This window comes from Podarcis liolepis (genome assembly GCF_965112155.1).
Source record: "Podarcis liolepis genome assembly, chromosome: 5".
NCBI classification, from domain to species: Eukaryota; Metazoa; Chordata; class Lepidosauria; order Squamata; family Lacertidae; genus Podarcis; species Podarcis liolepis.
Genome location: NC_139556.1, coordinates 100,108,509 through 100,135,050, shown reverse-complemented (window position 1 = coordinate 100,135,050; position 26,542 = coordinate 100,108,509). Strand labels below are relative to the sequence as shown.

The 26,542-nt window shown below is 40.2% G+C and overlaps 1 protein-coding gene across 2 annotated transcripts in view; it reads left to right on the top strand.

The window, feature by feature from the left end:
* LRCH3 (leucine rich repeats and calponin homology domain containing 3) overlaps positions 1-26,542 on the top strand; it is a gene marked incomplete at its 5' end in the record, with an annotated part of 84,980 nt that overhangs the window by 9,544 nt on the left and 48,894 nt on the right. For both annotated transcript variants that reach the window (XM_083504064.1, XM_083504065.1), the window contains 2 exons: positions 21,153-21,297; positions 25,313-25,439. In XM_083504064.1, the coding sequence (XP_083360190.1) occupies positions 21,153-21,297; positions 25,313-25,439 (272 nt within the window). The remainder of the gene's footprint in view (positions 1-21,152; positions 21,298-25,312; positions 25,440-26,542) is intronic.

The window sequence follows — 26,542 nt, the reverse complement described above, 5'->3', positions numbered from 1 at the left end:
AGCTGCTGTGTCACAGATAGCTTAACCTTTTTTATCCTAACCATGTAGTTGAAAATAAGAAGACTAAGGTTATTATTAGAATAAAATCAAGATGTAAAACGACAAAATACCTAATAAAAATAAAAAGAACAACCCAATAGCCCCCCCTCCCCCGCCAAAAACAACAACACACATTTTAAAAAGGCATAGGATGTAAATCGGCTCAACCAAAGGCCTGGTTTAAAAAAAGGGAACGTTTTTGCTTGGCACCTAAAGGTGTATAATGAAGGTCCCAGGCAAACTTCCCTGGGGAGAGCATTCCACAAATGGAAAGTCACTGCAGAGAAGGCCTGTTCTTGTGTTGCCATCCTCTGGACCTCAGAAGATAAAATAAGGTTCCAGTTAGGCTCATATGGAAAGAGGCGGTTCTGGTGGATCTGTGTCTTCCATCATGATTTACTAGAAATGTCCCTGTTTTCATACATCGCAGGTTGATAACTTGGCAGGTATTTGTTCCACATCCAACTCCTTTACCCTTCATACCGGCTCTGAAATTGATCTTCATATCAAACAAGGCTACTCTCTTTGGGAAATGTTTCTAGCCTTTATTTTATTTTTACAATCACCTATACCATGCTTTGCAAGAGCTCTTAAGTGATAACACATAAAATAATATAAAACGATGGTAAAACATACACCAGTAAAGTCAGCCAGAATTTTAAATCAAGCTTGTGCAACTAAATTACATTTCTGGGTATAAAGTTTTTAACAGGCATTTAAAACAGTATAGCAACAAGAAGCAATTCTGAAAGAACACTTCTCATAGGCACATGATAGAAAGCATCTGTATAAAATCCTAATTGCAATGAATGATTAGCTGGTTAGAATGATAAACAATAGTCCATTTGTTCTCTATTGTCTTCATTGAGGCTCATTGTACTTTTACAGTAGTTTGTGGGAATACTAGCTGTCACCCAGTTCCCATCCATTCTAATTGTTCAAGAATTGAACAACATATTGGAGGCAGGAAAAGTTTGGCTTATTTAAAATATTTATATTCTTCTTAACAGTCTCCAAGGGAGCTTACAGTAAAAGAGAATTTAAAACACGCTAGGATATTTTTATTTTAAAGTAAAAAGGCTAAGGTAATAGAAAAATATATTGTGTTCCAACTGCTGCTTTTAAAGCGTTTACAGTGAGACATGGGGAAATAGCCATGATCTGCATTTCTAGGCTTAATGTAATATTTTCTGCTTTGATTAAATCACACTTTGCTGTTTAATTCCAAATTGGCAAACTATGGTCTGCAAACCTCAGTTTGATCCTAGTTTAGAGGACTCACTCAAACTACAATTTGTTAATTTGGCGGCAAATTGTGTCTTCATCAAACCAGGAAATATTCTGTTAACCCCAAGTGCAAGAGCACAGGACTTACTCCCAATTCTCCAAGTCATGGCTTGGAAGATTGAAGAACTTGCCAACTTGTTTATGACTGAGCAGTTATTTTTACACAATGTTTTTAGTGAGATCAAATTTTAATCACCTGAGTTGTGATAGCAAGAGGCAAACAGAAATAAACAGAACTAGTAGCAAAGGCAGCTACTATACATGTTGGCAAATATTTACTTGGCTGCTCAGCCCATTTTCTGAAAGAGCTAGGCTTAACTAATCAAATCGGTTTGTAATCCGTGATAAATCTCTGCAAGGAGTTGATTGACTCTTTGTGAATTCTTGTTCATTAATTGTCCCAGAATAAAAAGCAGAGGGCTGTGATGATTACTTCAAATAGTTCTTTACTTCATTTTTGAATGGTCAAAATGGTAGTAAAATGTTTCAGGTTGTGTTACAGGCTAGATGACCCTTGACTTCTTTTAATGTTTTAAAAGAATAGCTGGGTATCAGTATTTTCATGTTTGCTCACTGGTAGGTTGTGGGATTTCCAAGTAATAAAATACTGAAAATAGGTTCTCTTTTTTCCTGCTTGTGAAAGGGTGCTTTTTGTCTGAAGTCACATGCATGACTTTTAAGATATCATTTGGTGTTGTCTTTTTAGAGAGGTGGTGGTGCTTTCATATCTTTAAGAGCTAGAGCACTGAAGATGTGTTTAGCCTGTTCCTCAGTAGACGTTTTTTAAATTGGGCAGAATCTGCACAGATGGTTAAAGGGTGAGGAGGAAGGGCAGCAGTAGCTAAAGCTGTAATCAATTTAGTAATAGATGGTTGGACAAAGTGGATTTGGAAAAGAGATTTCGAAAAGCAAAGGTTTTGGCATATGGCGGGCTGCATTTTAAGCATTGTAATCAGCATTATTTCACACCAAAGTAGGACACCCTGTTCAGAACTTTGAAGCCACATTTTATGTGGTCTCTAGTGTCTTTGTGATCCCTTTGAAGAAATGCAGTGCAATAGACAGGGCAGCCATGTGTAGTCAACAAAAAAGTGGGTCTGACAACTCTAAATAAATTGAAAGAGGTTTCTGAATCCTGCAGGAGTTTTCGAAGTGGGTGAACAATTACCCTGTCCTTATGGAGACCATTTGATGGGAATGTCATAATGAGCTCATTTGATCTCTACTACAATTTTGCAGCCTTATTATCATAATTTTCATATATTAATGCATGATGTAAGATTGTTTAAGGCATTTTTACTTGAATGAAAAGACAGTCACTGCTTTCAAACTTCAAGTGACTGCACCAGGTAAAGTGGGAGCAGGGTATTGTCAAAAAATTATGTAACTTGGTTGATTAAGAAAATTCCGTTGCTGTTCTGCAGTATATCTGTTAAAGTTTTTTAGACAACAGGTATCTTAAATCAGCAAACAATTTTGAAAATCTGATTGAGCCTTGATTGTGTGTGATGGTCTGAAGCTGAAGCTAAGAAGGCTTGGGTCGGGTCTGGTCTAAGATAAGAATGGTGAGGTATAAATGTAAGAAAAATAGATGGTTCTAACTGAGAGAAGCCAGTGAGCCAAACAAACCAAGACTAATCCTTTCTACTTGGCTTTTTTTATTTTAGTGGGATGCTACTGTCAGTGACAGTATAGCACTAGTAAGACAATTATGATTGTTGAGATTTAAAACGAAGAAATAGGTGTATGGTAGCATTAACAATGAAAAATGTATAATCATGAATATGCTTAATGATTATATTTTATGCTGACCTTTCATAATTACTAACCAAAGAAATGATTAAGGAGTCAGTTTTGTAACACCCATGGAGCCTAGTTGGAGATCTAGTGATGTGTCCATAGAAGTATTTTATTATGAAGTCTTTTCAAGTTATGGCAGAGGCAAATAAAAGCATGGGGAACTGCTAGAAAGAGACTCATTTTGTAAAAAAGTGTTCTTAGAAGTTTCAGCCATGCTGTCTCCTCCCTCTTTAATTTTGCAGCCTTAGAGGTAGGCCATGTCTTCAGTAATTCTTTAGTGGTTTGTTCTTGCAAACTATAGTTTTGAAGGCACATTAATTTAACCTCTATTTTCTGCAAGAGCTTCAATAATATAATCTATCATGGGACTAGATTAAAGTGTGATCTTAACCCAATGATGTTAATCCCACATTAGTTTAACATCCGGAGTTGTTCTTGTAAGCTCACATTTTTGGAAGCCTTCAGTTACAACTTTCTTTCTCTTCAGCTCCCTCTTCAGTTTGGGATTCCTGATCTAAATAACAACGTTCACCTGTAGGGTATGTGTGTGTGTGTATTGTCTTTTTTCTCTTGTGGGTATATAATGCATGTTCTGTATGAGTGAGAGACTTAGTCTCAGCACCAGTTGTTAGGGCATCTTGGATAGAAATACTTTTGACTCAAATTCTCAGATGAGGTAGTAAAGCTGTACCTGAATCACTTCTAGTTACAGAGGTGCCTCGCAAGACGAAAAGAATCCGTTCTGTGATTCTCTTCATCTAGCGGTTTTTTCGTCTTGCGAAGCAAGCCCATTGACGGATTCGCGGATTCGCGCTATTAGCGGCTTTTAGCGGCTTGTCGGCTTTTCGGATCAGCTGATAAGCGGCTTAGCAGCTTAGAAAAAGGGGGGGGGGAGGAAAAAAACCCCGCAGGAACTCGCAAGGCATTGTCGTCTTGCGAAGCAAGCCCATAGGAGATTCGTTTTGCGAAGTACCTCCAAAACGGAAAACTCTTTTGCCTAGCGAGTTTTCGGTCTTGCGAGGCATTCGTCTTGCGGGGCACCACTGTACATGAGTCCCAACTGGAATCTCAGTTCTCCTCCATACTCCCCATCCCACACACATAGAAAACTGGCTAAATCAGAACACCTGTCTCTGAAGTACCTGGTTTTGCTTTACATACAAGGAATCTCTTCTTTGGACGAGCTTTCAGGCATGTGAGCTCTCACCTGCAGTCTCAGGGTTTTATGGTGTTACTGATTTAGTATACAAATCAAGTTGAAGCAAGCCTTTCTGCTCCACTGTGCAAGGAGAGAAGGGACTCTTTGGCCTTGAGGAGGCGTGCAGGATGCAGCAGAGAATCTTGACTGAGGCCATAATACTGTATTTTTCGCCCTATAGGACGCACCGTCCCATAAGGCGCACCTAGTTTTTTGGGGGGGAAATAAAGGGGGGGGGGAATTATTTTCCCCCTGGCGCGGGGCTGGGGCGGGGGAAGCCCGAGCTTCCCCCGACCCCAGCCCCCAGAACAGGCAACTCTCCGCAAGCCGTGGGAGCCTGGCGCCGGGTTCCTGCGCCTTGCGGAGAGCTGCGCGAAGCCTGGGCGCACTGAGCTCAGCGTGCCCAGGCTTCAGCATGCAGGCAACTCTCCGCAAGCCGTGGGTGCGCACCGACCCCTCTCGCTCTCCAGGCTTCAGCGAAAGCCTGCATTCGCCCCATAGGACGCACACACATTTCCCATAGTGCGTCCCATAGGGTGAAAAATACGGTACATCCTGCTGCCATGATGTCATGCAGCACAAACAGAACTTAGGATGAAAGTGAGCAAATGGAATCGCTCACTTATTTTAACCAAAGACACTGGTCTTCTGATGGAGGCAGAGAGTGTTGACATTGTACATCTTAGCCCGGTGTGGACTTTCATTTAAGCAAGGTGGAGCCAATTGTTTCAGGTGCTCCCACATTGCCTTGCTGCCAATCCCACCAGGGCCTTGCCCGCACCGCCATCACAGCCACTGCTGCTGCATTGTGGCAGTAGTGCTGGTGTAGTGGCAGGTGAGGGTACAGTTGTGGTGATGGGGCAGGCGGCAGTATGGGGGCATGGTGGGGACCTGGATTTACAGGGGGAGGGCATAGAGGGGGCATTTTGGCTGCAGCGGCAAATGTCTTGGGCCAACCCTCATCTTAGACATATATTTTTGTGATGTAATTATTATTATTTGTTAAATTTGTATACAATATACAAGGCACAAAATATATAATAAAAATAATCAAAGCACAAAATACATAAGAAAAATAATCAAAACATAAAAATTTATCAATACAATTAACAATACAAATGTATACACACTAATAAACAATACACTCCCCAACAAGTGCTCCTAAACAATACTCCAGCTCACAAATACAAAAATCCAAATGAACAGATATCATTTAACAACCCTTAAAAACAACCCGAGCCTCCAGATAAAACAGCACCCACCAAAGTTAAAACCCCATCTCTGTTAAAACAGTAATTGTCACACAAGGGGGCTGTCCCACGCCCTCGTTTCACCCCCAAAGTGCTGCTACGAAAGGGGTGACACCTCTTAACTATCTGTGCAGATTCTGCCCAATTTAAAAAGAAGTCTACAGTACTGAGGCACAGGCTAAACGCATCTTCAAGCAGTGATCTAGTTCTTAAATATATGAAAGCATCACCGCCTCTCTTAAAAGACAACACCAAATGATATTAAAAGTCTAAACAGCAGTAATGTTAGCTCAGCGTCTGTCTCTTGATAGTTTGATTACTGTACAAAGTGAATTTTGTGTGTGTGTGTGTGTGTGTGTATATATATATATATATATATATATATATATATATATATATATGCTTTCGTAGATTTTCACGGGTACAGGAATGCAGGTTTTGGTGTCTTCGGGTGTCTTCCCGTGTAAGAGTTGGGGTGTCTAGGCGACGTTTCGACGAGGTCTCACTCGTCATCTTCAGGCTGGTGCTTTCGGCTTCTTGTTACTGGAACAGAGCAGGATCTCAGTGTTTGAGTTCCTATAAATACTGTTGAGGGGGTGTGGTGTATAGCCTCCAACGTTCTGGGCAGAGAGGAAGTTCCCAGGTAGTGTGCCTTTTCTTCTTTTGTTCCTTAATTACTTGAGGGATATCTTGAGTGATTTCTTGAGTGATATTCTGAGTACCACTTAGGTGGGTCATTAGGTGTGGATTACCGTATTTTTCGCACTATAACACGCACCCGACCATAACACGCACGTAGTTTTTAGAGGAGGAAAATCCGTAGGCATGCCACCCGTAGGCATTCCCTCCATAACACGCACAGACATTTCCCCTTACTTTTTAGGAGGAAAAAAGTGAGTGTTATGGTGCAAAAAATACAGTAGTTGCTAAAGCTTTCGTGTCTTGACCTCTTGAGCTTGTGAAGAGTTTTTCTGAGAAGATGGCTGTACTGCACTTAGTTGTGCTCTGGCTTGGCTTCGTGTATAGGGGCGAGCTGTGGTTTTGTGCCCTGTGCCAGCCAGATCTGTGTAGGGATTGCAGGGGGGTGCAGCATCCGGAGGTGCCACTATGGTTTGGCTACTGGATGGTGTCTGTAATTTATCTGTGGAGAGGGTCTGGGTTTGGGTCTGGTGTGGTTGATTGGTGATGGCGTTCTGTGTGCCTCTGGTTCTGGTGTCGGTTTTTGTGGGGAGGGCTAATTTCCAGATGTCTGGCAGGCGGGACGTGTCGTCACGCTTGTTCATGTTGTGAGGGTGTTTCTCTATCTCGATGGCTTCCATGATTATTCTCTTGTGGTGATGTTCCATGTTAAAGAGCAATTTGGAATCTGCAAAATTAATTTCGTGTCCTGTTTCTTTCATGTGTTGGAAAAGAGAGGAAGTTTTTTCTTCTTTTTTGACGGCATTCTTGTGTTCTGCGATACGTGCATTTATTCGTCTGTTTGTTTGTCCAATGTACGTGGCTGGGCAGACTTTGCAGGGTATTTCATAGACCCCTTGGTTTTCCAACTGGATTTTATCTTTGGGGTTTCTGAGGATATTGGCTATTTTTTGGTTGGTGCAAAAGGCTGTTTTGATATTGTGTTTATGGAGGATTTTGCTAATTTTATCTGTAGTGCCCTTGATATAAGGAAGGAGGGCCATGCCATTGTTTTCTTCTGTGTCTTGGTTTTTGGGGGGTGTTTCTTTTTGGATTAGCTTCGTAACCCTGTTTTGCTGGTATCCATTGGCGATTAACACATTTGAGAGATTCTGTAACTCAGTTGTCAAGTGGTCTTTGTCAGCCAGGCGTTTGGTTCTGGAGATGAGAGTCTTGGCTACGGAGTTTATTTGTGCAGGGTGGTGGTGTGATTGTGCATGTAAGTAGCGGTTGGTGTGTGTTTTTTTCCGGTAGATAGTGTGTCCTAGGGAGCCATCAGGTTTTTTGTAGATTAGGACGTCAAGGAAGGGAAGTTGGTTGTTGGCTTCTATTTCCATAGTGAATTGTATTTTGGGGTGTAGGCTGTTGAGATGTGTGAGGAAGCTATCTAGTTTTTCTTTCCCGTGTGGCCAAATTACAAAGGTGTCGTCAACATATCTGAGCCAAAGTTTGGGTTTGTGTTCTGACTTGTCTAAAGCATTGGTTTCAAAGTGTTCCATGTACAAATTTGCGATGACCGGTGAGAGGGGTGATCCCATAGGTGCTCCTTCTATCTGTTTGTATCTTTGTCCATTGTGGATGAAGTACGTGTTGGTTAGGCAGTGGTTGGTCAGATCCAGGATGTATTCGGGGGGATTGTATTTGTTTTGAATGGCTGTCAAGGCTTCATTAATGGGCACTTGTGTGAAGAGAGATACAACATCGAAGCTCACAAGTAGGTCATCGGGATGTAGGTTTTGCTTCTTTATTGTTTCTATGAACTGGAAGGAGTTTGTAACGTGTGAAGCGATGGATTCTGCATAGGGCTGAAGTTGCTTAGCGAGAAATTTAGCGAGATTTTGTAGAGGTGAGCCTATGGAGCTGACTATTGGTCTGAGTGGTGTTCCTTCTTTGTGTATCTTGGGGAGACCGTAGAGTTTGGGGCATCTGGATGATTTTTCTCTGGGGATGATTCTTAGCTGGATTTCTTCACTGATAGGAGAGGCTTAAACCATAGTGGCACCTCCGGATGCTGCACCCCCCTGCAATCCCTACACAGATCTGGCTGGCACAGGGCACAAAACCACAGCTCGCCCCTATACACGAAGCCAAGCCAGAGCACAACTAAGTGCAGTACAGCCATCTTCTCAGAAAAACTCTTCACAAGCTCAAGAGGTCAAGACACGAAAGCTTTAGCAACTAATCCACACCTAATGACCCACCTAAGTGGTACTCAGAATATCACTCAAGAAATCACTCAAGATATCCCTCAAGTAATTAAGGAACAAAAGAAGAAAAGGCACACTAACCTGGGAACTTCCTCTCTGCCCAGAACGTTGGAGGCTATACACCACACCCCCTCAACAGTATTTATAGGAACTCAAACACTGAGATCCTGCTCTGTTCCAGTAACAAGAAGCCGAAAGCACCAGCCTGAAGATGACGAGTGAGACCTCGTCGAAACGTCGCCTAGACACCCCAACTCTTACACGGGAAGACACCCGAAGACACCAAAACCTGCATTCCTGTACCCGTGAAAATCTACGAAAGCAAATATATATATATATATATATATATATATATATATATATATATATATATGGCTATTACAAAGCATTGTAGTTTGGGAAACTTGCCTCAGATTGAGAAAAGATAAAAATATTCAAATACATAACAGCTGCTTAAAATTTAAAAGAACTCTGCAAACTATTATTTGTCACCTCTGCCAGAATAATAAAATGTCAGAATAATGAAATTGCTGTAACTTCCTCGCAGTCACAACTAAATCAGATTATTTCCATTTCTGGTGTTTTCTCACACCCCCACCTTCTTAAAGGTGTGTGTGTTTGTGTGCTGCTGCTACTACTTTTCCTGTTTCTTGATACATTCTTCCGTTTTGGTGTTGATAGGTACATCCTGCTTCCTGTTTGCTGATGCTCTGACAACTGGCCCGTGTGTTAAATGTTCAAGAGCGAGAAGGGCCTACAGGCACTATTTTTCTTTTTTCTTTTGAAACAGAAGCTTCTTTAGAATTGTCATCTTCAGTTTCTGCAGTTAGAGAAAGATTAATGTAATTAACGGCTTATCAAGAGGATATCCAATTATTTTGGGTTCATGTGTCCTGCAGTTTTCCTCACCATATGGTAAAATATAGTGGGTCTGGACCAAGAGTGTTTGAAGACCCCCTTCTCCCAAATTGACCAGCCTTTTCATTCTGATATTTGTTGGACTGTTTCCTTTCTGGGGTACCCCCATCTCAGAGCAAAGAAACATGGTCTTCACAGAGGTCTACCTAGTGCCTTCTTTACATTCAGGCACCAGGCAAGACCTTTATATTTCCTTTTACCAGTTTGTTCTGCTCTAGTTGATGAGCTGTTTTGAGCATGTTTTGTGGAAAAGTGGGTTGTAAATAAATAATGCTTGACTACTTTTTGCTAGTTTCTCACATATATAAATATAATAATACCTGTCTCACCTTAATGTACAGTGTGACCTAGCTTTGGATAAACAGATTAAAAGCTGACTAATGTTTGGATGAGATGACAGCCAAAGTGTTGTAAGACACAGCCTTTGTGAAATTAGGTGCTGCGACTTGTGTTCTTCACTGCTGCTATGAGCACAAGACTGTAAGAAAGTGAGAGTATGTATATTCAGTTAGGGAAGAAATTATATATGCACATTTTATTGTAGGTCACTTGCAATTCTAGAATAGATTTAGGAATGAAGTAGAGGTTTCTTGATTCAAAGTGCTGCCTTCTCTACTAACAAAACCATTTTTGTTTATAAGTAAAAAAAAATTGACGTAACTACTTTCAAGCTTAAGCTAATGTTGCTTGTATGACTTGCAAGAGATGAAAAGCAGCAGAGACAAAAATGTGATGCCTGTTTTCGGCTTTTGGGAAGAGGGCTGTTTCATCCAAGAAAATTTGCTTCTTTTCCTTGTGCTCGTCTTTGTTGCTGAGATTAATTTCCCAAATAAGTCTTGCCACTTGGCTCTTCTGAGTGAACAGTTCTTTTAAACATCTATCTGCTGTGCTTATCACACAGACACAAAAATCTGGTTCTGACTAATCCCAGCTCGGATTATGACTTTCTCCCTGTCGGGCACCACCAGCCTCAAAGTCAGTGGGATGCAGTGTTCATCACTTCCTGTTCAACAGATGTTTCAAAAGGCTTCTGTGCTGTTTTCAAAAAGTTGCTTCCAACCTGCAGATGATTGCAGTAAAAGGAAGGGGGAAGAGAGTGCAGTGTTTGCACAGAAACATTTCAGTTGAAGTTCCTTATACAAAAAGTTGTCCAGCAGATGGTTACACCTCTGTTTGTTTTGCAGCTTGGTCAAGTACTTGTTTTGGTACTCGGGCCTCCCTTTGGCACGCAGTATATGTGGCTGCAAACTTGTTTCTGGGCTGTACCTTCTCAGTCTTCAGGTGTGAGCTTATATGATTCATTGCAACTATGTAGAAAATCAGGGTGTAAGGGAGAAACTGCTGAGCCTAGTCTCCCTAATATGCTGATTTTTAATGATTTTTTGTTGTGCAGAGAAGCATTGTGAGCCCTTGCTGGCAGTTTGCAGTGATGTCTGCTTTATTATTTTATTCTGCTGTAAGGCTAGATTTAAATTGGCCCTCTGGTTTTGATACATGCTACGTGAATTGTGGTGGTGAAAGTTACAAAGAAAGCTTAGGTAGGTAGTTGTGTTGGTCTGACGCAGTCAAAATAAAAAAAAAAATTGTCCGGTAGCACCTTAGAGACCAACTAAGTTTGTTCTGGATATAAGCTTTTGTGTGCATGCACACTTCTTCAGATACCTTCAGAAAGCTCAGCCACCCTTGTGTTCTTACCTAGCCATTCTCCAGATTTTTCTAAGCAGAAACGAGGCTGGTGGGAACTTCCCCAAACTTGCTGTGACTTCAAGGGCAAAGTCACTCACATCTGGGCTGATCTTGATACAACAGTTGGTGCTCGTCTTATAGAGGTGGTGTCTAGTTCACAGATGATTTTCGGTGTGTGCTTACATTAGTTCCGTTATATCTGACCTGGTTGTGTCGTGACTCTTTCGTTTTCTCTTTAGGAGCTAAAGCAGCCTCCCTTGTCAACTCACACACCTGTCAGGCTAATAATACTTTTTATGGGTCTGAGAGCAGCTTCCTTTAAATGTCCTGAGCTTAATTTCTATCCACATGGAGCTTCCCACTGTGCAGGATGTGTGCAAAAGAAAGGAGAGATTTCTTCATAACAAAACTATCCCTCCCCCCAATGCCACATCAGTGAAAATGGGCACATGATCCATTTTGTTGGTGTTATAAACTATAATGTATTTTTAAAACATAAACGTGTTAGTTGGAAACTTGGCATTCCCAATTTCACAGATGTGCCTTGATATGATGGGGAAGCATCAGGTGGAGAGATAATAGGCCTCAGAGTTTGACTGCGATGGTGACATAAACAATATATTCTTATATAGTTGCACATCTGATCATAAAGTTGAAAAAGTAGTGTTTTGTTTACAGATTTGCATTTTTTAAAGGGGGGAACCATCAATAAAGTACACTTAATACGGTTTGAATGTTATGGTCAAATATACTCAAAGCTTTAGTTGGAAATAATTTTATTGGAATATTTGTAAAATATGACAATTTATAGGATGCACTTCTTTTGTATTATTTACATTTTAAGGGGAGAAAGGAAGGTACAGTACTCACTTTTGCAAGCTCCAGTGAACTATGCATTAAGCATGTGAACATTTCGTAGGTTTAGTTTATCTGAAATGGAACTAATTACAACGTTGAAACTGCTGGATTTGACTAGAAATGTGAAGACCTGGAGGGGAATGGAAAAGTGGGAGCGGGGTACAGACTTACACATCTCTGGATTTGACTGGTATTATATCCATCCATTAAGTTGTTGATTAATTTTATGAAACAACATATTTTTAGGAATAGTTATTTGTGTGTGTGCGCCCCCCCCCAATTACAGAGCATCAGAAAAAATTCCAGTATGAAAACTTTTTTATTGCACATTACTGTGTTGGGAAAGGTTCATGTAGGGTTCCTGTCTAATCAGAAAGATGAATTTAGTGGGGAGGTTTCTAGTTTCTTTCCAGACCTTCCACTAGATGACCCAAAATACTTGGGATTCTGGTTTACCAGTAATTTAAGACTCACAACAGTTTATACCGAATGGATTTTTATTTATAGATGATTAAGATTAATGTCAAAACATTACTTGCATACAGCTGTTTTTTAGGCACTGGAAAATGTTTGTCTCAGTTGTAGCATTTGAAAAGCAGATACAGTTTTGAATCAAGCCAAGATACTTGTAGCTAGCCATGCTCCTTTAGTTCCAGCTTAAATTTACCGTGTATTCTTCAGTATGAAGGTGACCTTTTTGACTTGCTGTGTCTAAATTTAAACTTTGGGGAAACTATCTAGTACTTTATTCTTTGGATGGTCTCTTAGACTTGGTTTTCTGAAAGCTTGCGCTGCATTGTTAATTCATGTCTCAACATTGATTTATCTTGTACTGAACCAGTAAGCTGGCACCAGTCCAGTTTTTTGGGTAGAAGCCTACTAATTGTCATATCAGAAATTGAACATGGGAGGGAGGGAGGGTTGACTTTAATGAAATCTATTTGTTAAGAATGGTATCAGCAAGAAGGATGGAGTTCTTAAAAGAACATTAGACTTCAGTCCACCAATGCTTCTTTTCAATGGATACTGTTCTCTTAAAGACATTACGTAGGGTCTACAGTGCAGCAAGGCAATTTGATGACCTTGCTGTGTCACCATATATTGCTGTATAGAACCATTGTATAATGTTAGGCAATAAAATTCCAGTGTCATCTGCAGCCTGTCTGATCATTTACAGTTTTATGCATCTACATGTTTGAGGAAATGTAGGACTATAAAGCAAGTTTCTTTAGTTTTTGATACCTGAAGCATACTCTTTTTTTAATGGTGGTTGTGTCTAGATTAAATTTGGAGGCACGCTCAGCTCCCCAGCACAATAGGCAAGGCATCATCCTTGCAGCTGTGGGATAGCACAGTTGATTTCCTTCCATAGCTCAGGGATGGGATCCTGTTTTGAGGGTAAAAGCAATGCTTCTTGGATTCCTGCTTACCTGTCAACTGTATCGTGGACCGCATCAGAGACTTCTAGTGCATCCTTACTCCTTGCATTGGGATAGTGTTAATTCTTATGTTTTGATGGGGAAAGCTGGAAACTGAACACGGCTAATTTGTTTAAAGCATAGTTTTGCTTCGTTTTTAAATACACACTTAAAGTAAAGGCAGGAGCTGCGACCGAGCAACGGGAGCTCACCCCGTCATGGGGATTCGAACCGCCGACCTTCTGATTGGCAAGTCCTAGGCTCTGTGGTTTAACTCACAGCGCCACCCGCATCCCTCTAGACAGAATACAAGCCACCAATTGCAGATGTGACCACATATATACTGTATATACATTTTCACTAAATGTCATGATGCTGAAATCCACATGGTTAGACAGAAGGCACCGTGATCTACAGCATGACAAGAGGTGGTGGATGGGCAGGCCAAGTGAGCCAGAACAGGCTGCAGCAGGCCCCCAGCCCCTGCCCTGCTGCTATGACTCCTCGGCCCCTAGGATCTAGTTGCCATGGCCGGCACCACGATTGGCTGCCATATGACACAGCTCACATGGAAATGCCATATTAATTTTATATGACTAGTTTTTAACAGTGCACACGTGCAGTCATGAGCAAAGCGGAAGATGATATGGTAATCAGGACTGGATTGCTAGCAGTTACTGGAAGCAGCAGAAATTTGGTGCAGCTGACGTCTCAAGGGTTATCATTGGTTGGACATAACCTACCCAATAATTTGATTATGAAATACTGCCCTGCATGTTTACATAGATACCCTGAACTTCCTCTCTTAGAATCCGAGAAGTTTGCCTCATTCATTTATGAATACAGTTGATCTCATGAGTCACTTCTAAGTAGATTGGACATAGCAGTGGGTGATTCAAGTCCATCCATATGCTTAAAAAAATCCTGTTGCACTTTCACACACATTGAGGTCCTGGGTTATTTTCATGGTGTAACAATTCCTTTTCTGTAGAATTCTTAGCAGTAGCAGAGACTGACTTTAAGCCTGTTCCCTAAAATCATGGGCGCACTCAGTTTTACCAAATCTTGTAAGCCAGCTGAGACGTCTAATTCACTCCTCGGCATAACTGTCTCGCAACATTTATTTATTTAGTTCAGCTTATTTTAGCCAGCTTGGCTCAGTACTTTCCCCTTGCTTGAAAAAGAAACTTACTTAAGCTGTTGGCGGGGAGCCTGTACTAAAGGGGGAAAATGAAGGACGATTCAACTGTTGTAAGGGAGAGGGGTTTGCTGGAATTTTGCAAAGAACGGGCGGGGGAGAGAGAGAATCCTGGAAAGTACTAGGACCCAAGACCAGTTCTAGTATAGACCACACAGGCTTTCTTTCCTGTAACTATTTCTCTTGTGGCATTTATGTGTTTTTTGGGTGGGAGTAGTTCCATGAAAATATCAACTTACAGGCTCATTTCTAATTTGCATATATAGTTAACATGTTCCTCATCATTTAAAAGATAATTTCCCAAAGTTTCATTATCTGGGAACAGTTTTCCAAAATGGCATTTTACATATGAGTAAAATAAATGTGGATCTCTATCATAGACTCATAGTCTCATAGAATTGTCGAGCTGGCAGTGAATTGTCAGATGTTATATTGATCACGTTACATTGGTCACAGGTCATTTGCCAGAAAACCTTTTCTCCACCATTTCCAATAAACACTACTGTTTGATATTTACCCACGAAACATTTGGTTTTTATGTATTTTGCTGCAGATTGATTTTAGAAATCCATTCCTATAGAGAAAATGCACAGCCAAGTTACAGATACTTGAGGCTGAAAACCTGTTAAATATATTAGTTACATATTTTAAAGCACAATAAAAATAAAGCACTTAAACTATCAGTTGCATACTTCTTGATTATTTTTGTACGGAAGACGAAGGCAGTCAACAAATAGTTTCATATTAATTTCAGTTAAATAATTTTAACTAAAACACAATATATGATTTAAAGAAACTTACAAATGTTACATCAGGGGGGGAATCTGCTGCAGTCGTGAGCAGAGGATCCATGGTTCCCCTTCCTTCCCTCCTCCGTGGTTACAAAGCATGGATCCACATGGATCCTCAGGATTTTTGCATTGGGCTACTCCAAACTCACTGTCAGATCACATGTCTGTGGCCACAGCATGAACCACAAAAATCATATATCCACTATTTCGTTTAGAATATTTTTTTTCTTGTTTCCCTCCTCTAAAAACTATGTGCGTGTTATGGTCTGGTGCGTGTTATAGAGCGAAAAATACGGTACCTTTACCTCTTTTTAAATCAATAGGAATTGGATGCAGGTAGCTCTCTGCTGGGTTGCAGGTTAAGTCCTTTTATTTCACTTGACATTCATCCATAATTCACTTTAAAACATTCTTGAGGAATTTTTTTGGGATTAAGCACATACTGTTAATGAAGAAATAATTGTGTTGCTATACAGGAGGAATTTTGCGAGTGGAGTTGCTATGAATTCAGCGACACATGACTTGCTTTCTGCTGTAGCAGTAAAAATTGGAAGCCTATTAAAAATAGTCTTTCCCATATAAGGACCACTGTTCATGCTTGCCTGCTCTCGTGATAGCAGACAGAACAGCCATACAGCTCCGCAGAGTCCCTCTTTTTGCTTAGTTTAACCAGCAGGGATACTTTTATTCTATAAAAAGGAATAGCATTTCCAGAGTTCTTTTGGGAAGTTTGCCCTTTCTAATTTGTGGTATTAATATAGGTGGTCTGGCATGTTAGTCTAAAACAACATTGCAAAGTTAAGCTACTGCTTTGCTTCAGATTGCCCCATGCAGTGTGTGACTTGTGTACAGGTCTAAGGAATACATAGTCATGACTGCTTAGTCAGGCCTTCAGGTCCACTTGATTTTTCAGGCATTGGTCAGAAGTGGGCTAGGTGAAACTGGACCTTTTGGCTTCCTTGATATATTTGCCACATGGAAACATTATGAGTTGGTCTTGCACTGGAAGTGTGGTTTTTGTACTCAGGTCTCCCAGTTTATGGCCTGTCGGCAGATTTCTTCTTGAGTTTGCAAACTTGTCACAAATAGGATTTTGGTAAAAGCATCTTAATTTTCGCACTTTGTGTTTCTGAAGTCCATCTGTGTGCTGGGAGTTCTTGCTGAGAATTTCATTTCACAGAGCAGGGCAACAGTGCTAGATATATGCACTTATATGTCTGCTATGACAACTGGCCATTGATTATTAATAATATAATATAATAATATAATACAATACATTTCTATACTGCTTCTTGAATCTAAAAGAGTTCCCAAGATATTTAATTAATTAATTAATTTGTTAGCTGCCATTCTGAATACAATATTTTCCCGCTGCAACTGAATCACAGCTGCGATAACAAGTAGTAACGCATTTCAGATCAATTGATCAAAGCCAGCCATACCATTATAAGAACAAAAAATGTAGGCTACGATGGTTATTTGATTTAAAATAATCTTCCATTCTTTGTTTTGAAAAATAAATGATAAATAACAAAAAACATTCCATCCAGTTCTCCCAGTGACTGCCTTCATTTCGTGAGAAGAGTACCGGTAATTTAAAAGTTGCACAATATTAACACACTACTGGCATGGTGTTATGTTTATAAAATTCAGCCCCAATGTTAATTTATTTTCTGCCCTTTGGTTCTTTGTTTTGCCCTCAGCACTTGCCCTACAACTGTGTGAATGCAGACAAGCTAGGAATGAAGAGAGTTGAAAACTCCTTCTTAAGCCATGCCTTGTGGGCAGGAGAGATGGTATTGTTTCACAGGGGTTGTTGTTGCGATTTTAAAATAAACCAAGTTCAAAAAATGCTCCTGCCGTAGTCGGCAAGGAGGAAGGCATGAGATCATCCTGCCCTCCTGTTTCAGGAAATCCTCCAAGCATGGAACTAGCGGTATTTATTACAAACCTTATTTAAGTGCTTGAAGAGGAAAACATGCAGTCACATCAAATGCTTCCCTATTGAGCCTGAGATTTGTTAAGAGGCTGATGGTTTAAGGGATTTTATGATGTTGTTAATTATGTTACGTGCAAAAACAAGGTAATGGAAAAACATAATAAACAGAAGCAGTAAAACAATTATCATGTTACATAAACCATTTCTGGTTTTTTAAAATAATAATATTTATTAGTTTTCCAACAAATTGAACACAACACTACAAAAAACCAAAAAAAGAAAAAACATACAATAATACAATACAATACAAAAAAACCCACCAAAACAAAACTGCTAAACACTAACATACAACTAACAAAACAAAACAAAAACCATTTAAAACACAGTCCAATTTCAATATCTTATCTTTCTTTCACTAATTTCCACGACCTCCTCACACCTCCCTTTTTGTATTCCACTTCTATTAATTGTTTCAGCAATTCCTTTCCATCTTCCTCTGTTTTCTATCCTATAGTTGTCTTAACACATTCTAACCTTATTTTTCCCTTTAATGCTCTAATAATCTATTTATACTTAATTCCTTATAACATTTCTACTAAAGCCATATAACTTCATTCCAACATCTTTCTAACATTCATTAATTTTACAGTATTTCTGTAAATAGTCTTTAAACTTTTTCCAGTCTTCTTCCACCGACTCTTCTCCCTGGTCTCGGATTCTGCCAGTCATTTCCGCCAATTCCATGTAGTCCATCAACTTCATCTGCCATTCTTCCCTGGTGGGTAAATCTTGTGTCTTCCTACATAAACCATTTCTGATGGACAGTATGGAAATCTTTCAGATATAGATATAGACATAGATTATAGATATAGATACACACAGAGACACAGAGTGGGGAAAATATTTAATTCCGGGCAGAAATGACTGGCAGAATCTGAGATCAGGGAGAAGAGGCGGTGGAAGAAGAATGGAAAAAATTTAAAGACTACTTGCAGAAATACTGTAAAATTAGTGAATGTTAAAGGGATGTTGGATTGAAAACAAGCGGTATTGGTAAAAAGATTAACAAGAATATGTAAATATGGATTGATAATGGTGGAAAATATATATTTATAATAGGTTAAGATGCTGAGCAAGGACAAATGATAGAGGGTAAGGACTTGCTGAATTAAACATCTGAACTGGAATACAAAAAGGGAGGTGTGAGGAGGTCAGGAAACTAGTAAATGAAGTATAAGATATGAAAATATTGATTTCTTTTTTTTCCTTTTCTTGTTAACTGTTTTCTATTTTGCATTTTTCATGTGTTTTGTTTTTGTATTTTTGTAGCTCTGTTTTCTTTTATTAGGGTTATTCTTTGTTTTTATTTTTTATGTTTAAATTTTGAAACTTTTTATTGTTTGTAAAATTTCAATAAATATTACTTAAAAAAAGAAAAAGAAAATATTTAATTCCGTTTCACTGGCCTGCCATATCAAGTTCCCAAGATCAGTGGCCAGTGTGATTGGGTTTTTGTTGCAGAATCCAAGCAAAAGCTGCTTTGTAGGCTTACTGGAGGAGTAAGAGCAGGCTTCCTCAAACTCGGCCCTCCAGATGTTTTTGGCCTACAACTCCCATGATTCCTAGCAGGACCAGTGGTCAAGGATGATGGGAGTTGTAGTCTCAAAACATCTGGAGGGCAGAGTTTGAGGAAGCCTGCTCTTACTCCTCCAGTGTTGTTTTTTTTAAACTCTGTAACGTACTTTGCCATTGCTCTACTTTTTAAAATGCTTTCCCCATGCAATATTTAAGGCTGATGTTAGGGAGAAAAGAATTCAAAGCACCCTTGGACACATTAACCTGGTGAACAGATCTGGGACATGGATGAGGGACAAGGGCTGAAGCATCGGGCAGGTTTAATTATTTAATACCACAAGAATAAGGATCTACAGTGCTTTAAAGAGTTTCAGAATTAAAAAACAAAGGCAGGTCCATGTCTGCAAAAGGGCTATAATTTTAAACAAGAAAATGGGTAGGTAGCATAGCAAAAAGATGGGGGCGGAGGTAGCAAGGGATGAAAGAGGAATTGAGCTCCACAAATCTATTGCGTGTCCTTCACATATTTCCTCATAAAATTAGGGTGTTTTTGTAGAAATGCAGCAAATGCAGTTGAATTGTCTTGTAAAGGTGACTGCAACAAATTAGTCTAGTTTGGGATTAATTCATTAAATATTTGTGTATACATAGCATTTTAAAGGTTTTTGGCTATTGTCAGGGAACTGCCATCAGTGCTGGAGGGAGAGAGCAAAAGCCAGAGGGATTCCAGAGAGCGTCCAGGGATCGGGAGAAGCAGCCCATCTTCTGGGGAAGAGAATCACCAGTGGAGAAGGGGGGCAGATGGGGGAAGCGGCGAGGCGGTCCCATGACTCCTTGCCTGGGACCAGTGGGGAGAGTAGGGGTCCTCCACTGCCCACACCCTCCTTGCGCAGAAGGCTTTCGCGCAGAGAGAGTAGGAGGAGACTAGGCGTCAAAGAGCTTTTTTGCTGGAAGAAGTTTAAGAAACGCCCACTGACGGATTCTGCCAGCGATTGAGTCAGCCACGGGTGAGTGGCTGTCCGGACAGAAAAGGTTCACTTAGGCAACCCAGCCAGGTGTTTGCACCCAGCCGGGGAGATAAGCACCGGCTTACGCACGAGCAACCCCTAGAACCTTTACAGCTATACAGTTGGCTAGAGACATTTTCTTCTTTTCTTTTACCCATATGATATTCCCTCCATGGATATTCCCCCCCCCCATTTTTTCCAGTAAGGCTTAAGTTTTCCTGTAGACTTGTGGAAACAAGTAATTCTGATTCCTGAATGCCAGTCCAGAAGAGCAATTACACTCATTCCCAAATCAGCACCAGTGTGATTTTCATTTGAGCGCCGTTCCTTCATTTTATATAAAATTATATGCTGCATAAAACTTGGTTTTTGATTATTATTTTTTACGTTAAAACATCCCAAATGTTTGAGGCACTGTGAAGAACCTGCACAGAGACCTGCACAGTCTCCTCCTCCCACCAAACTTCCCGGGAAAGCAGGGGATTTCCATCTCTGAGCTCACTTTATTGAAGGTGGAGACTTCAGGGAAGAAAATGGGCAGCCACAAAAGGGGTGTGTAGCGGCTGTACATGCACAAGGTGCTGCAGTGTTGTTTCTTGCTGTTTTCCACCACCGCTCTCAGATTCCTCTTCCTAAACCCCCATTCACAAAAACAGATTTCATTTGTAATTGTTTTAGCTTATTGTTTTTTTTTTAAACTGGTCTCTGCGATTGCAAAATCTTGATAGTTCAGGGGAAAGGAGTTGAGCTTGCTTGACTTCAAAAGAGCTTGGCAAATGGCACCACTAGAGAAACCTTTTCCTTTTATTGTCCCTTTTAGCTGCTATTTACAAAATAGCTTATTTTGAGCCACACATAGCTAATAATTTCCAGAAGGGTTGGCCGTGTTAGTCTGTCAATCAGTGGCAGTCTGTTGCATCAAAACCATGAGCTTGATGGCGCCATAATAAAAGAATAGCAAATTTATTAGGATTGTAAGCTTTCGTGGACTAGAATCCATATCCTGCATTTTAAGTGTTTTAATGTATTTTAATCTTGTTTTTAATCTTGTATTAATTCAACTCGTTTTTATTATTGGTTGTTAGCTGCCCTAAGCCCGGCCTTGGCTGGGGAGTGCGGGGTATAAAATTTTTATTTTTTTTATATTATTATTATTATTATTATTATTATTATTATTATTATTATTATTATTATTATTATCCTATATCCACATGTCCTACATTACCTGTGTTCTACAGATAATGGTCACCTGCTTTTTTTCCTTATTCATTCAGTCTCATGTTATGTATTGTTTCTGTTTCAGATTTATCGCGGAACAGACTCTCGGAGCTGCCAGCAGAAACTTGTCTCTTTGTTTCCCTTGAGAGCCTTAATTTGTACCAGAATTGCATTCGCTATATTCCAGAAGCCATTCTGAACCTGCAGTCCTTAACGTTCCTGAATATCAGGTAACCGTGATATAAAAGTAGCAGCGCCCAACATTATGCAACTCTTGAAAAGCTCAAGCCAAAGGGACGCAGTGTAGGGGAAAGCGTCTGTGGGGAAAGCAAGCAATTCTTCACATTTCTACCATTCAGTGCTGGGGCCAGACTTGAATAAAAACACTGGCTGTGATTCAAAGAATTCTGCATGCATGTTGGGACTCTCTGGGTTTCCTGTTCTGACAGGATCTCCTTGTACTCAGTTCGAAAGCATGCCACTGCAAGTAGATAAATAGGTACCGCTGTGGCGGGAAGGTAAATGGCGTTTCTATCTGCTCTGGTTTCCGTCACGGTGTTCCGTTGCCCCAGAAGCGGTTTAGTCCTGCTGGCCACATGACCGGGAAAGCTGTCTGTGGACAAACGCCGGCTCCCTCGGCCTGAAAGTGAGATAAGCGCCACAACCCCATAGTCGCCTTTGACTGGACTTAACCGTCCAGGGATCCTTTACCTTTTAAAAATCCTCTGATTTTTAAGGCCACATTATTTGTAGTAAAAGCTGCTTAGCATGAAATATTCAAGCGTATGGTAGTAAAAACTTGAATTTCTGCTGACTTGATAGTAATAGGCTATCTTATTCATTGTGTCCTTTGTGTTAAATCAAGAAAAGTGCTTTAAGATGTTTGTACAGAGATAGAGATGTTTTTATTCAGGCACGCTTTGGGTTTTATAAGCTTACCTTGTACCCTTTGTAAATAAGTTGCATTCTGGTTGATTGTTGTTTTTATTAGATTTATTGATAGGCAGTGATATATTCTGTTGTTACCTTGTATATTTTATTCTCTCTCGGACCACTGTTAGCTGCTTTGAGCACCGTTTGGAAAGGCAGGATACAGATTGAACTAGTAAATAAATAAAAGAGTGTAAAAATAAGTAATAGAGTTTGCTTTGGCACTATCCTCTAGCCAATTCAGTTTTGCCTAGTTTCCTTAATTTTTTTACAGTGAGTCTTTTTTTTTATTCAAAGGATGTGAGTCAGAGGATAACTTCCCATTGTTGTGCATTTATTATGTGCTGCCAATTTATGTTGGACAGTCTATGCTGCTTGAGGAGAGGATTTTTCAGTACAAAGCTTAGGCTCCATGCATTAAAAATAACCACCCTTCTCTCTAGGCAAACTAAAGTATTTAGAAGCCACACAGAGTGGAGCAACTGCTTGTCAACAGTGTGATCCACTGAAAGGAAAGAAACATTGAACTGAGGGTTGATTTTCTTTTGGAAGGAAGGTATCCTGCCCCACCCATCCTGCTTCTAAGTCCTTGCTGTTTAAAGAAGAAGAGGAGATATAGTGGTACCTCTGGTTACGGATTTAATTCAGTGCCACTTATGCGCACGCACGTGGTGCGATAGAGCGCTTCTGTGCATGCGCACGGTGCACAGAGTGCTTCTGCGCATGTGCGAGCAGCGAAACCCAGAAGTATACACTTCTGGGTTTGCTGCAGCCATAACCCAAAGATTCTGTAACCTGGAGGTTATGCAACACGAGGTACCACTGTACTACTCCAAAATCCCACAAGCCCCCTCGACATAATCAAAAAACAATGGGAGGACGATATAAGCCATGAAATTAACCCTATCCAATGGACTAGAATGAGGTCTAAACCTCCCTTTAAATCCATCTCAGCTAGAAGAAAAGAACTCGCCCTGAAACTCACAGATGGTACATAACATCACAGAAACTAGCACTGATTCGCCCAGGAGCCTGACCAAAATCCACAGGCACATACCTCCACATGTAGTGGGAATGTCCCAAAATCCAACAAGAATCCACCAACAGCATACAAATTAATCTGGCTAACCTTAAGATTGCCATACGTCTGGGGGGAATTTCTGAAAGGCGGTGCTTTGTTTTGGATCTTAGGCGATTGAAAAATTGTGGGTTTTTTGGTGTTTTTGGTGTTTAGCATTGCACTCCTCATGAGATTTGAGGTTTGTAGCATGTTAGAATTCTTTGCTGCAGAGCATTCCAAAACTGAGGAATCTTCTCCCACCAGAAGGCACAAACGCCATTTGTACTGCTTTGCCTTCAGCAGCCGGGAGGAGCAACCCACTGCAGGACTATCTTCTTCTGTTGAAAAGAACAAACCTTCAAGGCCAGTGTTTCTTTTTCCAGCACTTGAGATTGAGAGCTGTAATCAGCAGCCTTCCTCTTGCATCTGCTCATTGTAATTACTGTTTGCAAACACAGTATGGTTAACCTACTTCATCGTGCCTGATTCACTTGGTTACTATTTTTCCTTTCATGACAACGTACCTGAATTTGAACACAGTTTTCCGGTACAAGCCATTCCGTTGCTCCCTTGCAGAGTTTACATGTGGGTTGTACATCTCTCTTGAACTGTTTATAGTTTGCTTTGTACTTGTGTTTTCTTCTGTTTCACTCTTGGGCGTGCTCCTTTATGTGGGATTTAAGGTCAAGTTAAATTAATGCTAGAAAGTCCAGCTGCAGTTGACTGTGGTTTCCTTTTTAGATGCTTCACTGTATAAGATCCTCAGGCTGCCAGTTTTAGCCACATGGTTCCCTCCTTTACCCAGACAGGCATAAAGACTGAGATCTTAGATAGTACAGATCCACTTGGTTACCCAGATGACTTATCTCAAAGGAGGAAGATGAGGCAAATATTAGCCAGTTCCCACCAATTTCTATCCAGCAACGCCATATAAATCCTTTCCCCATGCTACATAAGCTTTTTCTTCATAGTTCATAAAATGTGTAACAGCTGTGTTCTGATCCGTGGATGACCCGAGGCAATATTGCAACCTATGGATGGAGAAGCATTGATTCCAGACTTCAGATTTCTCGATTCCTGTCAGCTGCTGGTTTCCCCTGACTTTTAAAGTCATAATAATAATTTTATTGACTGGGTTGTCCCAGCCACTCTGGGCAGCTCTGAACAAGATATTTAAAAGCACAGTAAAGCACCAACCATTATAAACTGGTTATGCCAGTCTAAAGTTATTTCTTAAGGTTAACTATGTAACATGAAGAGATGGGCATTAATATTCAACACAGATTCACATACCACAGCTTGAAAAAGAAAATGCAGGTGACTGTCTTTCTGGCCATCTGAGCCTCTTTCCAATATAAAGCTTTCCATTTTTCCTTTCTAAAATCAAGAGATTAAGGAACATCACTAACTTTTTTCTCTGCATGGAGGCCAATCGGATTCCCTCCATACATTTCAGGAAAAGTTATCCAGAAAATATGGCTAGGACTTAACTTCCCCCCTTTTTTGCCTTCACACAAACTACCTTTTCCCATTCCCTAACCTCTGGCATAAGGTAGTCTGGACATCAGATGGAAAGCAGCAAAGGAAACAAGTATTGCTCTAGGCTTTTTCCAGTGCTTTTGTTCCTCTTAATCTTTGGTTGGATGGCATTGACAGAAGACTGAAGCATTTTAACTGTATGATAGCTTTTTTTATTGTGATAACTGAGCTGTATGGAATTAGGGTTAATTCTTGGTTAGCAGGGATCTGTCAAGGAAGAAGAGCCGATGGTGAAATAACTCTCAAGTGATGTGATGGTGGTTTTCTTTATTCAGGGAGGTTAGTTTTGACAACTTGGTCCCATAAGTATGGGACTTCAAACAGCTTGTGGGCATTTCTGTCTTCTGGCATAGCAAGCAAATGTGAAAAGCAATAAACTGTTTAATGCATATAAAACAGGACTCTGCAGTTCTCTGAATCACAGCTTGGTGCATACACTGCAAGTTCTTCCAGTATTGCCTTTTAATTTCAACCCCAGAATTCAGTTCAGCTTGTCAGAAATCCTGTACAGCCATGATTTTTCTTCATAGTCATTTGACCCTGTGGATATAGCAGAAGATCCCCGCTGTTGATTAATGTGCCCAAACTGCCCTGTTCTTATATTCTGATAACAGTGCATTTTGATTTTCTCATGCTGCACATGAACTGGTTATATGTTTCATCTAATGTTCTGACTATTTGCCTTTTTGTGTGTTTTTCCTTGTCTTGTTGAAAAGCCGGAATCAGCTTTCAACGTTGCCAGTTCACTTGTGCAGCCTGCCTTTGAAAGTTTTGATAGCAAGCAATAATAAGCTCGTCTCACTACCTGAAGAAATTGGGCAGCTAAGACACCTGATGGAGCTTGTAAGTTTATTTAAAACCTTAATTGTCAAACTTTTATCAAGGAAGCATTAGCTTTCCCCCCCAAACTGATTGTTAGGTAGACACCTTTTATGAATCAGGAATATCCAGGGATTGCCACACTCTACTAAACATATGTTGAGTAATCAGGATAAGAATTCCAGTATAAACATCCTGATATATCTTGAAGGTTATCCAAACTCTGATGTGTCCCAGAACACACATTTTAACATGATAGTCATGACTGCAAATGGAGCAGGGTGAATGCTATTTTTGTGCTCTGTTTTTGAAGCTTGACATGCTTTCTTCAACCTTCCTAGAAATGAGTGGGATGGATAGGTGCCAAATTCTTGTGGTTTTCGTTTAGCTTTATGGTGAGCTGCTAAAGAGTGTTGAATTTGTTTAAACAATGAGATGTTGACACATTGAGAGCCACAAGTGATTTTTTGTGTGTGCGTGCTTACATCCTTTTGATGGAATCGTTAGAATTATGGAGGTTATCATTGTATTTTCCACCGATAGCCTGTGGGCTTTCTGATGTGTTAACGTAGTAGCTATAATTAATTAATATGCTTGTTTGTTTATTTATACACCGCTTGATTGTAAAAATCCTAAAAGCGGTTTACAAAAATATTAAAACAATAAATTTGAGAAAAATTCACAACCTTACTTTAAAACAACTTTAAAAGTTGAACTACTGAAACAGATTAAAATTACCTCAATTTTCTAAGCATCCAGTAGGTTGTCTAAACAATGGTGTTTTTAGCAGGCACTGAAAGAGTACCTTGAAGGTGCTTGCTTGATCTCAATAGGCAGGGAGTTCCAAGGTGCAGGTGCTTCCACATTGAACGACTGAGTTCTTACAAATGGGTATTATGTGGCACCTGTAGCAGTGCCAGTCACGCCGATGGAAGCGGACGAGTGGGCACATGTAGGGAGTGGTAGATAAACAGATAAACCGTAGATAAACAGATAAACTGGTTCCAAGTTGTTAAGGGAGTGGTATACTAGGAGTATACTAGTTGGAGTATACTAGGAGTATACAATTCCAAGTTGTATACTAGGAGTAACACCTTGAACTTAGCCTGGTGGCAAATCGGCAACCA